The sequence below is a fragment of the Camarhynchus parvulus genome, chromosome 2 (assembly GCF_901933205.1).
Source record: "Camarhynchus parvulus chromosome 2, STF_HiC, whole genome shotgun sequence".
Classification (NCBI taxonomy): Eukaryota; Metazoa; Chordata; class Aves; order Passeriformes; family Thraupidae; genus Camarhynchus; species Camarhynchus parvulus.
The window spans coordinates 36916851-36933005 of NC_044572.1; the positions used below are offsets into that span (position 1 = coordinate 36916851).

A 16155-nucleotide genomic window follows, 5' to 3' on the forward strand; every position below is an offset into this window, starting at 1 on the left:
CTTCCATTGATCAATGTCCTATCCTCTCCTGTATGTTCTACTTCTGAAATGAAGGCAGGCATGCAAGCTCCTAATAATCTTCCTTCAAACTTTCATGTGAAAAAGTCGGTAACAAGTAACTTGATCTTCATGGAAAATGAGCTTAAAGTAAAAGAATCACAGCTGAAAGAAATCTGCTTTTAAATTGCGCTGGCAAGCCAAGGACCTCTCTCACATTCCTCCATTTCTGCTGACTTGCTGCTAAAGGAAAACCTCATGAATGTTGGATATTTTGTGTTTAGGCTTCTTCTCATCTTAGCAGAAGCACTTTTAAATCATCCTTCACACAGCTCTAGGAGGCTCAAACAAGCAATGAAGAATTTTTATCCAAAGCCAATATACAAATATCCAATTTGAATTTTGAAAAATTTATTTTGCAGAGACACCACTTAATTTCTGGGCTGAAACCTAGGGTTAAGTGGTTAAAAAAGCATCCAGTCTCCCCATTCTCTGGACTCTCTGGCGGTCTCACTCCCAGCTCAGAGATTTTCACTGCTGGAACCGAGTCCCCTTCCCTGTGGGTGGCTCCAGTGACCTGACAGGTGCCTGCTTGACTCTCTTCCCACCCCACACTCACAGTCAGATCAGGTTTCCCTCCCAGATCCACCCCAGCTCTCCCAGAGCAGAGCTCAGATGACTCTTTCCTTAAAGCTGTTTGTTCTTGGTGCAGCAACACAGAAATTGCCTCAGCTGATGCCTTCAAGGAGGACCCTCAGCAAAGGAAACCCAAGGATTTTGTACCTTCACAGTCTCTCCTCACACAAGTCTCTCTTTCTCCTGAGTCCTCTGCTCCTGCTGCGTCTCCCAGAGTACATCCACCCATCTTTCACCCTTTGCTAGTCAAAGGCTTGGCAGCTCATGGTCTCTTATCTCTGGTTCCGACTTGAAGCTCCATCTGCATCTCAGTGAGCAGTTGGCAAACTGAGCTACTGCACCAGATTTATTCCTCAATACTCCAAATCTGTTCTTTCTTACACAGATTTTCAGCAGCTCTACTCTGTTGCTCCAAAGGCTCAGGGTTACATCTTTCTCAACAGATCAAGTATTTTGCTTGGATGTATTTTCTTATCTAATAATGAAAGTAAAAGGAAACATCCACCAGTAATCTAATATTGTCTGCTGATCAACCAACCTGATCAATAAAATAACTTAATATTCAAGCCAATGTGCTGCAGGCATAATATGGAATTCAACAACTTCTATATTATTATGGAAGCTTTGCAATCTACACACAAACATATACCAAAATATACAAACCAACACGTTAGTATCACTCATTGCAACTTTCCTGCTGCAAGTTCAAAAATAAGAAAATATGTTGTCTTCCAGTCCATAAGTTTCTAATAAATTATTCTGAAGAATATTTCATTTATCTTACTCTAGATTTAAAATCCAGCTAGTTATCATTGAAGATGATGAAATTAAATGCTGGATCTGTTATTTGTGTTGCAACAAAGACTGAATGATACAAATTTCACCCTCAATACTTGTTTTTTGAAATATTTTATAATGTTTTACATACACAAGTAATAGCAAGTGATATTAAAGATTTGAACCTATAAAAATAAATTACAGAACTAAACAAAGTTTTAACCAGAATATTTTAAGGTATGGATTTTTTAAAATTTTCTTTAGGCAATAGGTAAATATTAATCACTTTATAAATGTTGCAGAAGAATTGGATGATACATGTAATTACTGGGTGTAATATTCCTTGGTCCTTTTTGGTATGACAAGAATTTTTTCAACAAATTATTTAGATATGTCCTTTAGTTTGGGATTATAGGTGCATCTCTTTTTTTTTTTAATTCAAGCTCAAGAAGAGCAGTAACTATAATTCTGATTGCATTTTCCTGATGCTTTGCTGTTGTACTCCAAAAAGGTCAGTAAAATTAGGCTTACAACCCTGCTGATATTAAGAGAAACATTGTTATTCTAGCTGGTACTGGATTGGCATTTATAAGTAAAATGGTTTATTCCATGAATGTTAAAGCAACCACAATTATTCCAGGTTCATTTTGGTGTAACTGACAATAGAGTTTGGCCACCTTATATTTTTCATAAAGCCATGGTATCCTTGCTAAGCTCCAGTGTATTCCTGTTCATAATGACATTCATTCACTACTGCACATCCTCTCCACCTTTTGTGTTCTTTTGGTGTTCCAGATTCTGCTTCATACGACTCTCAACAATTAGAATTAAAAATAAAAACAAAACCCCACAGCAGTCTTTGCATCACATAATTGTATTATAAACTACAAGAATCAGAGCAGTAAATTAATTTGCCAGCTATAAATATATTTGGTATGAATGATCTGCTGGTCTTGCACTGTCACACTTTCATTATGCACTGCAAGCATATGATTTTAATTCTTTTGGCAGTGTGGGGATTTGGTTTTGTGTTGACAGGGGCAGCAGCATGTTAGTGCATGAATGGTAATGATACTTTTTCCCCAGTTAGGCAAATAAAAATGACAGGCTAAGTCAAGAACTGCACTGAACCAGAATGGATTTTAAAAGCACATTATTTGGTAAATGGGAAAAGACTCTTTTAACATAACAATCATTTATTGAAAGCATTTAATTAAATCTGTACAAAATGTGGGTAACTGAAGGAAAGTCTTGAGAGAAAATTGGTCATTTAATAAACCTCCATTGTCTTTACAATACTGAAAGCAGTATAAGACATAGTGTTTTATCCCTTGGGTAATTAAAGAGTAACATAGCTGGGTTTTGGGATTTCACAAATGTAGAACTCTTGTGGCAGTTCAGATTGAAAAACAGACTTATTTTTCCTCTATTTTAGTGTATGGATTCTGTTCCTCCCTTCCTGATCATAAATAATACATACCTGTATGGGGATTAGGTATATCAACCTGAGTTTTCCATTAAAATAATTAATTTCTTTCTTTTTTAAATTTATGAATATTTATCAAGGGATTATGGATTAGTTAATAGTATTTCCCCTTAATACATACACATGAATTCACTTGCACATAAGTCTGAAAAATGCGAGGTGTCTGTCTTGGGACTAGACTGCTCCTAAGCTCCTGCCAGAAGCTGTAAGGTAAACATTCCTTAACAAGGAATGGGTGAAAAATAGTCTTTCCTCACTCAATGGGAAATGTAGACAGATTCTGCCCATAAAACTTTTTGTTTTTTTTACTTCACGATAAGGACACACAGGCAAAAAACCTGTATGAGAAGTTTATATGTTATCTGGAAAGGGTCTCCCTGATAACTGAAAAACATGGTAAAGGGTCAGAGTTGTTGACGTGGCTTGAAGATGAAGTTCTGAGGTGCAAAGCCTTCAAAAACATTTCAGAGAGGGATGGGAGAGAGCTTTCAGGCTGCCAAGAGGTTCAACTGTTAGATTTACCAAAGATTTGAAATCAAATTAGGACACCACATCTGGTTGATTGATGTCCATGTCAATATTCTACTCTTGAATGTATCAAACACAACAGCTGCAGCTTAAATACACTGAAAAAATATAAAGAGCATTAAGTATAACAGAATGGTGAATCTTTGATGCACCTGTTTCATATGGGAGAAGTATGGTGGGGCTCTAAAAGACAGGTGACTGATTTTGAATGAAATATTTTTTCTCAAAAACAAAGAAAACAAAAAACAAACAAATGAACAAAAAAGCAAAGCAAACAAACCAAACAAAGACTCCAAAATCTACCCCACCTCCCATAAAGGACAAATGATTCCTTGTAGTTAAGATGTCCCTAATTCCACATAGCCTGGTGTGTTCACTCAATGTGTTTTTAATAATTCCCTTGCAAAATTATACAGAATAAATTAGTTTGCTGACATAAGTCAACATTATCTTATTGAGACCATGGATATTTTTAGGCTTTATGATGTAGCCGTGTCTGTTCAGACTGCAGAGTAGTCTGAGTGACAGCATAACATTTGAAATTTCTCCAAAATTTTGATATTTGTCGCCAGTCTTTGGTCAAGTGGTTGTTTCAGTGTGTTGGCATCTATCTCGGAGGCAACTATCATAAAGTATTCCTTGAGGAGACAATGAGGCAAACTGTACAAAGCCATGAAGAGCTATTGTATATGATCTGTGGACTAGATTTTTGACTTAATTTCAGAATACTAGTCTGAAACCAGAAGTTATATCCTTGTTTGCAGACAGTTTGGACTTTGCTTTACAATATCTGTCCAGTTGTGCCTTCTTATGATCTTATAGAAAGTACTGTGTCAAGTGGTGCAGAATTTAGACTTTAATTCATATTTTACTTTTGTGTTCTTCTGCAGATAGTAACTTTATCCTTGCAAATGCTCAGGTGGCTAAGGGATTCCCCATTGTTTACTGCTCTGATGGCTTCTGTGAGCTTGCTGGATTTGCACGGACTGAAGTCATGCAGAAGAGCTGCAGCTGTAAATTCTTACTTGGTGCTGAAACAAATGAGCAGATGATTCTTCAAATTGAGAAATCGTTGGAGGAAAAGATAGAATTTAAAGGAGAAATCATGTTCTATAAGAAGAATGGTAAGTCTTTCTTTCCTGTTCTGTTAGTCATAAAGAAAGAAACTTAGCATAAATGCATATAATATATAATGTTCATTTCTAAGTAATAATTTAGTTGTCTATCATTGAACCTATGAGAATAGATTTGAATAATGACAGTAAGGTACAATTGAGACCGTGTTTATATTGGTGTTATTGATTTTATATAAATGTGTTACAAAGCTGCAGAGATTAAATTCAGGGTTCTAAACTACATGGTGAGACTTTTTTGCAATCACTATTACACTCTTTTTTCTGCTATTTCTTCTTCTTATGCTGAAGTTTTTACCTCTTATTGTTGGAGTTGGAATGAAAGTATTCATATTCACCACAAAATAAGCTATGTAAATTTTTCAATGCCATCAGTAAAATGTTCAGATGCCTGAATGAGCCATGTGATTTCTTCTCAACAGCTATTACACATGAACAAAATAATACCAACTTTCAAATAGTGAAAAATTTATATTCAAGTATTATTGACACATAAAGAAAATTTCCAGGCATTAAGCAACCCCATAGATTATTGGAAATTTCAATTTGCACCAGCAGTTCTGACTCTTATGGCAAGGCATTTATAAGGAAAATTTCATAGTCAAGTTGTATGAGGCGCAGAAGACAGCAGGCCACGATGTACACTTCCCAGCTCCTTTGGTTTATATCAGTGCACTTATTCCATATATTTCTATTGCCACATTCATGTGATCCTCAAACAGGTGACACTAAGTTTGAGATAATGACAGGATTTCAACCATGATAACAGAAGCAGAGTGATCCATGGACTCAGTGGATCCATGGGTGTCAAGTATCACTTTCTCTTTTATTTTATGGCTAGAGTTTATAGGCATATGTCTAGACCACATTTTCCTCATAGGTTTTCTCTTCTTCTGTCTTTATAAATGAAATATTTTCCTTTCAAATAATATTACTGCTATTATATGCTTTAAAAACTTATTTTCTAAAAGTGATTACTGCATGACAACAAAGTGATTTGGCATGTTAGGAGAAGGCAACTTCAGTTTCACTAACGAAAAAAAGGAAGAATGTTCCTTAGTTGACTTGTGTTCCTGATTGCTGCTCCTCATAGCATGAAAGTTTGAAGTTAATTTGGAAGATTCTGCTAAATGCTTTCTAGTCTTGACTTTTTGAGGAGGCTTGGGAATGCATGAGTGTGTTTGGTTTTGTTTTTTAGCGTATAGAAGAGACTCATACAGTTTCCTGAAATAGTTTCAGGAAGGTTATGCAAATAAAGTAGTTCAAAGTTGTAAAACATGTTGGAATACAGGGGAAAAAGTGTTTTAACCTGGAAGGATAAGAGCTGCTTTTTTCTAGTATTCTATAGTGATAACTGAGCATGATAAGAAGATATTTCAAGGTATTTAAATTAAAGAAGTAAAGCTAAGACATTAATTTCATTGTCTTTGTCCTGAATGATAAATTGTGATTCCTTTACATTTTGAAGGGGTGCTTCAAATTTGTAATAGCTATGATTAACACAGGCAGAAAGAGATTGCAGGTCAATTATCAGAGAAGTAGCTGAATCACAGATAAATAGATAAAGAGAAATTGTTGAGGCTAAAAGAATTCCCACTATGCATCCTACATGCATCCCTCTGCATAATTTGACTGGAAGCTTCCCCAGTACATTTTCTGAATAAGAATAAATTTCCCCGACTGCCCATTATATTTTTCATTTCCATGTGCTTCTGTACCACCGGGTAACAGAAATTAATAGGTATTAAAATAACATGAGAGTTTCTTGTACAAAAGCTAAATTTATCTTAAAAAATAATCTTGGTTTTTCAACTGAGCTGCAAAGCGCAGGCTCCAAATTTGGCAAATCAGCCATTTTAGCTAAATGTTTTTGCTTTTGGGTTGGGTTTGGGGTTTTTCTCAGAGGAAAAATTGAACTTCTGAAGCTGTTAAGCTTATTCAACTTTGTTTTTTGTCCAGAAAAAGGTTTTAAAAATATTGTAAGACCTGAGAACTTTGGGAATAATATCCCTGAAATTATTGTATGGATACTTTCCAGTATATCCAATATGGAAAATCATTGATTTTTGGGCTGATATAATGCCAGGAGCATAGGTCACTGGGAGACAAGTAGCTAGCAATGCCTAGTTATCACAGGGCCACATTCAATGTCCTGTTTGGGCTTTAGGGTGGCAGAGGGGAATCCCCATCTGCCTTTAGTCTGCTATTTAGCACAGCTTTGCTTTGTTGGCAGAACTACAAGACCAAACAAGCACTCCCAGACCTCAGGGGTAATTCTGAGCTCACAGAATTCTGCTTGAAATCTTAATAGTTAGTAGAACATTATGATAAAAAAGTACAATGAGGGATATGGATGTATGAATACAATTATTTACTCTTGGTTGGTTCTTCTGATTGGTCTAAAGTGTAGATCATATGTGTCCTGTTTTTCGGGGCAGACATTCAAGGTTACAAAACTGAACATTCATCTATTCCTTAATTGTCACATTTTTCAATATTTTAAATTTGATTTAAACTTATTTCAAAGCTGATTCAGTTTTTATCATTAAATTAGACTGTTCATTCTAAACAAGCAGCTTTGATCCGAATTTATTAAGCTTGAATATGGACGTTTCACAGTTATTTAACCATCATTAAAGAATTCACATAACACCTCTGCTCAGTAATTCTTAATTAAAGGAATGATTGCTATAACTAAAGCAACCCCAGCAATCCACATGCAATTTCATGGAAACTCCAGAGTACTCTGAGCTGATACTGCAGCAAGAGTGGTGTGTAAGGGGTTGGGCAGGAATCTGAGCAAAGTGGGTTGTCTGTTTTGGATGAACCACAGTATTTCATTGTCTTGGTCATTTGGGTTTGAATTTCAAAAGAAAAATTATATTAAGTAGTTGTGCTCTGACCAATCCTTCTGAGACCACAAGAAGTGGATAAGAAATTTTTTTATGTGTGTTCTCATTTGGGAATTTTAATGAATTCTTAGAATAGGATAAACTGGTTGTAACTCCTCATCCTGAACATTTTCTGCCATGCTAGCAACAGAGCAATATTAGAACCATGGCAGCAGATACAGCAGCTTCAGAGAGAGATGTCTTTTGAAAATGCAACTCAAAATATACTTTTCATCATAGTTTCAGTATTTATTTTGGTTCCTCAGAAAGTTTCTTGCTTTTTCTTTGACAGAGCTATATTAGTTTCTTGAAGACAATCAGAAAAGAAGACTATTAAAAGACAAGGAATTTTATGATTGTTGCCTTCTTCAGAAAGTTTTAAGATTATATTGCTTAGGAGCTGATTTTTAAACTTTTTTTTTCTGTTACTATTTCTACATTTTCTTTAAAACATCTGCAACAAATTAAGTTGTCAATTATGATAATATAAATGCAAATTAACCTTTTGGAATTCAAGGGAGTTGTGGGAAAAATGTTCCCTCCTGGATCTCTTGTTTAGAACAATCTAAAAGCAGATGGACACTATGCTGTGGAATTACATTTCAATAAACCCTTGTCAGACCTCTTCTGAAATTTGTCAATAGTAAGTACAGGTAGTTAAATGAGGCCTTCATATTCCCTCAAACTGAAGAACAATTAAGCAGCTATGTGGATTTTTTTTGCTTTTCTACTACAGCCTGAGATAATGCTACAATAAGCCCTATAATCAGTGGCTTAGTCCAGTCTAAGATCTCCATCTTCAGTTGCTGAGAAGGTGACAGCTTGGGTCCCCTATGACCCCATCAGATTTATTTCCTTTGTCTCAAAATTAGGTTTGTAGTGTTTGAAAAGAGGTCTGTGCTTACATACAACCTTTTAAAACATGCAATAATTCCACAGCCTTCCTTCATTGAAAGGAAATTGGCCTCTTTCTGTGTACGTCTAAGTTGTGTGAAACACAAGGTAAACAGCAGTGGCCACTTGTGATTTATGGACGTTTGAGAGACTGCACTGTGGTGCCCATCGTATCTGTGCACCCCAGAAAAAGGGCTGTTTGCAGCCTTTGTGCATAGTAAAAAATCCCCACTGTAAGAGGACTGGAGCAAGGGGATGTTGCTGGGACTGTCTTCACAAGGTGCCTCAGGACTTTGGTGCAAGCAGAGTTTGCTTTGTCTGCGACAGTTAACCAGGACTCAAGGGACATTTTGTCAGCTTCTATGTGTACACTGATTTAAAGACTTTCTGAGTTTTGTCTTAGGCATGTTCTTGGTCCCTAAAGGCTTAGTAAGTAAATTGTAAGGTCAGGAGGATATGATGTATTCAATTTCTGTACTTATTTCTTCATTTATTACATGTCAGAGAGATTAAGTCAACATATTTTAGCTCTTCTCATCACTGCATGAGAATATCTGTTTTGGTAAGGTTGTATCCATATCTGGAAGGTTGGGATTAAGGTATTTCAGATGGGCAGAGTATGAGTAGAGCAAGGGTGAAAGTCAGACCCTCTTACTGAGCTCCTGGATTAATCAGGCAAAAGGCTGTTTGAAGTCAGCAATGACAGCCACAGGTAAATGAAATAAGGCTCAGGCCCTGAGACATCATCCATTGACTCTGCCATGTTTGTGGTTGAATAACTTGGCTAGAGAACAGCAAAGGCTACACAACATCATTTATATTTAATGCATTCCTTATGTTAAGAAAAAAGAAAAGGTGTTTTTTTTAGACAAAGTGTTCAATGTTATTTATAATTGTAGAAGAATTATGAAGAAATTGAAGAGAAATTAATTTCTTTTGAATTGAAAGAAAATTGGATTTTCCTCAAGCTTCTCTACAGGAAGTATCTGCCTTCTTTAACAAACTCCTGAAATGCACCATGTCTTTTGGAAGTTAAGCCCAGCATTAAGAAAAGAGGCATTTATTAGAATTTTCTGACTGTAAAAAAAATTCTGTACTGAGACCCAAATTTTCTTGTGACTACTTTCTACTATTTTCAGTGACAATTTTCTACTTACTAATGTAGAAAAAGCCCCTTGACAAGTTGCTTGACAGAGCAGTTTGTAGCAATGTGGCCTCACTGCTGCTCCACTGCTTCTCTGCCTTGAAAACCTCATCTAAAAATAAGAATGCTAAAACGCTTTTGTGGTTGGCTTGCTCACATTTGCTAAATTGTGGTATAAAATACAGGAGGAGGGAAATAAAAAAACAAGCAACACTGAAAGATTAATCTGAAGGTAATATCTAATTGCAATTACCTGAGCCATAAAAAATAATTTGTAACTTTATAAAAGAATATTTTATTGTTTTCTTTCATTTTCTCCTTTCTCTCTTCTTTTTTCTTTTTTTTTTCTTTTTCTGTTTTCTTGTTCTTTTTCATTTCTCCCTTTCATATAGCTGATTTATCATTAGAAAATTTTACTGATTTTTGGGAAGTCTTCCTCTTTAAAAAGCAGTATAAAGTATAGACAGAAGACATGTCCTTAATTTCCTCTGTTTCACAAAATAAGGAACTTTTGTCTCCTTTTCTCTCCAAACCCTTCATTTGCTTGACCCATGGCTTCTGATGAAAGGTAATGTGTACCTCTGAAAGGTTTTGTTGTTTTAGAGACAGTCCCAGCTTCTGCAGCAGAAGAGGAAGACAGAGCAGGCTTGTGCTCCTCTGTAATGCCCTGGCTGAAACTTTACAGAGGCCTGGGTGAAGTGGTCAGCAAAAGCCTGAAAGAAGACAAAGCAAGGGGATGAATTTCAGTTACAATGCAAAAGAAACAAAAAAAAAGACAGCAAAATCCCCTGTGTACAATGTGATCTAAACCATCTGAGGTCTTTTTCTGGAATTTAATGAGACATCAACAAGACTGCAGCTCACTGACAGTGCTGATACTTCGTTCTGATGCATTCACAGTGATATTAGCTAATAGCTTCTTTCAGCAGCAACATGATGTATTAAAAGCATAATTCACTGAGAAAAGGCTTGTTCTTCTAGAACCACATTGATATGTAAATAAATCTGTGTGAAATTTTCCTGTTCCTTGTTATATTGCTACAACTTGATGCCCTTCACTGCTAACAGATGCAATTAGTGATTCCGCACAGGCACCCTGGGCTTCCAGCTGCACCTGGCATGAATGTCTGTTGGTACTGCTGGTTGGTTTGGTTTTTTTTTTTTTAGATTTTAAAAGACATTTCATTGTGCTACTTTTTATACATCCATTTTTAGTAAGAGATACTGGTTTTAATTTTGGAGTAGGACGTTCATAAGACATCAGACTAGTCACCTTTCTCTTCGAATTTTTTCTCACAATTGCATGGCCACACTGAGTCTGCTGCCTTTTTTTTTTTTTTTTTTTTTTGTGAGATTTAAATCAAGCTTTGGCTAAAAGCTGACTTGGGTGCCTGTGCTTCACCATGAGTTAGGCTGCTCTTTGGATAAAGAAAGTTCAGTGTCATTTCTCCCAATGACCATATGCCTCTCTTTGGCTGGAATTTCCTTATTTCGTCCCTGATCCCTAAATCCACGTTCCGGATTATGATGCAGACAATTTGCCATGCCCTGTGCTGACCACTGTGATGGATTCTTGCTTTAGCTCCATAGTTTTTGGAAGGTGATAGGAGGCTCATGGTAGCACTGTCTACTGAACTCTCCCACTGCTTTGGGTAGGGAATTGCAAAAGCAGTTTGATTTCATAGAGCAGTTAAATAACTAGAAAGTTAAAACCTGCTGCTTTCCAACTGGTCGGGTTGTTATAATTTCATTGGACAGGCTCAGAGACTGTTTACACCATGTGCTCACATGGATTGAAGTGGTGAACTGGGAAGATTAATCCTCTCTACCATGTTACATAATTGCTCAGCGTGTGTTTCAAAACCCTTCTGTACAAAACCCTCAGACCTGACAGGATGGAATTATCAGTTCAGATCCATGACTCAGCTCCATCTCAGGCCCCAGCTTTAGCCCCCTCCTTCCAGAAAGGTGCCCAAGGACTGCATGTGAAGTACAGGTTCAAGTTCTTCAGGTTCAAGTACAGCCTCAACAAAAAATCTCTAAATTTTCTGAAAACTTCTGAATAATATGAACAGATAAAACAAGGATTATAGACAAGGATTATAAAGCAAAATATTTTCTGACCAAACCCTGTGGGAAAAGCAGTGTAAAATGACTTGATCAGTTTCTAAAATGTTGCCTTTCACTGTAAGTGGAACAGTAACCAGTGGAATCCCCTTTTTCTCCATGTCATGCTGTTAGAAAACTTTATGAATAAGAATGAGGCTACAGCCAGCACCTCTTCCAGTGCTGGGAGCTCTCCCGTTCTGCAGATTCCAGACTTCTGTTTCTAGGGCTGCCACTGCTAAAGACACCAAAGTGAGAATCCCAAAAGTATTTTGCAGATATTTTAGTTTATATAATTATCACTTGTTTTTTGAAACTGAAAATGTGATTTTTTTTTTTCATAGGTGTAGTGGTCTGTTTAGAGATTGCTGGGGTTTTTGATTGTGGTAAATTTCACATTATCTTTGAAGTCTCTCTTTTCAGAAAATAGAATAAGGACCTTAAAAGCAAAATAATGTAATTTGAAAACATGTTTATGTTTAGGTAAGTGTGTGCTTTAACTCCTTCAGATGTGAAAATATAAGGTGAAATTTCTGAATAATAAATACATTTTATTCATATATATATATATATGAATATATATATATATGAATATATATGCAAATATATATCCAGACATACATAATGTATATGATCATCTTGTTTTAAAAAATTTTTCTTGCCTTCTTTTCAGGAGTGCATCCCTCAGTAGGCTGAGAAATCATATTTACTGCTGTCTTTATATCTACCTGTTGACCCTGAAAGTCAAAAAGGAATAAGGATCATAGGTTATAAACACAGTTTTAATAATAGATTTCAAAAATACAGTATTCAATGGAAAGAAAATTTGGCTTATTTGGAAATTGCTTCAGTGAAAGCAATTAAGTAAAGACTAAACTGATGAAGAAGGATTGAGCCTGACTATTTTTGAAGCAATTTTTATAAAGATATTGAAGAAACTCTATTTTGTTTTGGTTTCTGCTGCTTTTGTTTGGTTGGGTTATTTTTCATTTTAGCCATAGATGTTGTATATTTGTTTATGTAAGTATATTGTCTCGATTAGTATTTTCCCAGGAGTTAGTTGACAAATGCTGAATGCCCTGTACTAATATAACTATGACAAAGTAATTATCATTGGAGAGGGAGGGAAAGTAAGTTGCAAACTGATAATGTTTATGAGTCTGCCCTGAAGCTCTTTGCATTTAAACAGAATGCATCTCACTGACTTAGCTTTTAGATAATCCCGTGTGTTTTGCTAATTGTCATAACTGCAGCCCAGTAAATGTATTACATCAGGGAAGTACTTATCTCCCTAAATGTCATTTTCTTTTCTACTCTGGATGGAGATAGGAAAAGGAAATTAGGGCAGACAAAAAGAAAGCGGTACACTTAAGGATAATTATCTCACGAGGCATTAAAAGGCATTGCTTAGTTCTCTGCTTTTGTTCAAGGAAACTCTGGGTAACTAGAGGATTTTGAAATGGTTTTATTAATTAGGGAAGGTAGTGGAGCTATACAAGGAAAGACCAGAAAGCTGAGTAAACAAAGCTGAAATGTAGATGTGCTGGAGCTCATAAATCAGTTTGTATAAAGCATTCACTGCAGACTGTACTAGCTGTTGCATGCAGAGACTGTTCCACTAAGGCTGGAAAAGACGTGCACTCAAACTAGGAGCTGCCATAACACTGACAGTCTGTGTCCAAAAAGTGACAAACAGAAACTTTGGGGTTGTGAATTAAGTTTCTCTCTGCTTAACACTGGAAGTTTGCAGGAGAGGCAAGGATAGGAGATGGCTGTGTTGAAAAGGGTCTTCTCTTAGGGCATCTTTTCCCTCTTTTCATCTCTCCATCATGACAGAGATGGCAGAGAAAGTTGGACGTGCTGGGCAGTATAAGACATATGACATATGAGGCACTGGATTACCTGGCAGCAGAAGGGACAGAGCACAGGTTGAAGCTGGGCACAGAAAAGGCTGGGAAGACATGGAAGTATGGGTTTGTGTATCTCTGATGAGATGTAATAGATTAGAATAATTGCACATGGTACTCCATGGGGTATATAGAGGATTGGGGAGCTATTTTTAACAAGTTTTAAATCAACTCCATAGGATTATTGATTCCCTACTTATTCATACTGAAATACAATTTTTGCTTTGTTATTACAGTATCTTACTATCATCTTTCATCTATCAAATTCTTGGGACACAACTGTATTCCACTTTGAGATGTAAATAAATTTTGGAAAAGATCCATTTTGGATGCATTAATGGATTACAAATCCATTTTGGAATATATTTACATTGATTGTTAAAACTTGTAAGGAGACTTTCAGGATACAAATGAGATCTGGTGGTCACACAGAAGTAGGGGAAACAAGTTCTTGAGTCTTCTTTGCCACTTGTATGAAAATCTAACACAACCATCTGTTCCCATGTAAGTCAGTTTCATCATAGCCCACATGAGTTCTTAATTTTGTAATTTTTTCTGACCAAAGAAAGTCACTAGGTGTAGCGGATAAACTGGCACCTTCAGTAGCAGAATTCAAGAAAAAAATTTTAGATTTTGTTAACTTATAAATTTTATTTTCCCAGGGACAATGGAGAAGAATGAGGTGATAATTTGCTTAAAGCAGCAGAACTTTTCATTAGTGGTATTAATTGATCATAGTCAAAGTTATGATATTTACAAAAGAGAAAGTACTTGAATGTATAGCTATAGTTTTCTTGCAGCTCATTTCCTTTCCTGTTCAGTCCAGTTGCCATTTTTTTAAGCATTGTTTTCTTTTCACTTTGCTCTCCTCAACAAAATGTTGACATATTGTCAAAAACACTTAACTTTCAAAGTGACGTGTTATCAGTGAGGCTGGGAATTTTTGGGTAAGATGATGAAATAGAGAGTTTGGTTTCCTCAGACAAAGTTTTTGGTATCCCAGTCTGCCAGTCTTGAAGTGCGCACTTTCTGTGGTGGAAAAGTGGAAATGATCAGGCTCAGATATCTCTGATGTTATGATGCAGGTTTATTTTGCTAATAATTAGTAACCGCAAATGAGACACTGAGGATTGTAATGCTGAGGATTGAGCATCAATCTTGTTGACAAGTTATTACAGCTATCTACATGAAAATATTTTTATCTTCTTCATAAATCCCTAAAATAGGGTGATGTATGTTATTAGTTTTCTTTAAGGCTTGATTTGCATCTCCCTACAAGAACATTTAGTTTACTAAGTCACCTACTTAAACAAAAAGAAATATTCTGGATTTATGATGGTTTGTGAAGGCTAATTCTGCCCTCTTATGCATATATATAATTATTCCTTGAAAAGCTATTTTGTGCCACAAGACTTTTATATCTAGTATGCAAACCATTTAAACTTTCTTTTTATCTTCAGACACTTGGGCTCTCAGTCTAGGAACCATTGCATTTGGTTAATTTGATGTGTTATGTGCCGATTCAGAGCTTCTCAAAAGAGCTTGATCCCTCTTCCTTGTGCCACAGAGAAGTGAAAATAGATCACAGAAATTTCTGTGTTTCCTATTTCTGACCCTTGATGATGGAAGGGACAGCATAAAGTGCCTCAGTGTCCCTCTGGAGAGCAGTGTGGCAAGAAAAGTCCTGAGAAATTGAGGGTCTGGAAGTGAATATAACTACACCAGTCAAAAAGTAAAAGGAAGCCTTAAGCTTTTCTGGACAAAACTACTGGACAAAACTACTCCCAGTCTGTCAAGGGCAAAAGGAATCCATAGCTTGGCATGAGTTGCACTCATTCCAAGTATTTCTTAGATATTTGTATTGCTTAAAAAGTATGAAGTAAAATTTTAACAAGATGGGTGTAGAGTTTATTTATTTTGTTAAAGAATTACGTAAACTTTGCAGACCATCATCCCACATCATATCTTTATTATGAAACCTCTGCAATACCCAAATATCCACCAAAGATATTTCTGTTCTGAGTATTTCAATGGTCTCTGTCTGGGGTGTTGACTACAGATAACCTTTATCATACGGTGAGTGCACACAGCTCATCAACCGAGCTAATGGTCTCAGTCTGTCCCATGGTTCCAGCAGGCTTTATTTTCTAGTGAAAAGAGTGCCTGGTTTTGAAGGCTACTGGCATTCTAATGACACAGTTTTGTATAAAATCTCCCTTTTAAATGCTGTGGTATGTTGACCCTTGTTTTGATTTCAGTCTGAGGACAGACTTCTAGCTGTCAAAACAAGGAAAGGTAGAAAGGGTGGTTGAGAGAGTGACCATAAAGCACTCTCTATTTTTGGATATATAAAAGGTGGACTATAGCCAAATTGCCTTGTGATAAGATTATGCTTCATTTGGTTTCTTTTCTCCTTCCCTGTGATGTGCTTATATAAGCCTTGAGGATATTAAAATATATTTTGACCCTTCATAATGCAAGAGAAAGATTAGGCTCTTTCTCCAAGAGTGGTGGCTAGAAGCAATAAAAATAGTCTGTATATAAATAAACCTCCAAAAGAAATTTCTTTGATAGGCAACTCTTGACAATACGGAAAACCTTTGTATGCATCATCTGAAGCAGAGAAGGAATTTCTGTCTCACAGACGAGTGCATTC

The 16155-nt window shown here is 36.2% G+C and overlaps 1 protein-coding gene across 1 annotated transcript in view; it reads left to right on the forward strand.

Moving 5' to 3' along the window:
* Positions 1–16155, forward strand: part of KCNH8 (potassium voltage-gated channel subfamily H member 8) — a 176421-nt gene that overhangs the window by 51827 nt on the left and 108439 nt on the right. Inside the window, exon 2 of the mRNA XM_030943733.1 lies at positions 4315–4548. Coding sequence (XP_030799593.1) covers positions 4315–4548 — 234 coding nt within the window. The remainder of the gene's footprint in view (positions 1–4314; positions 4549–16155) is intronic.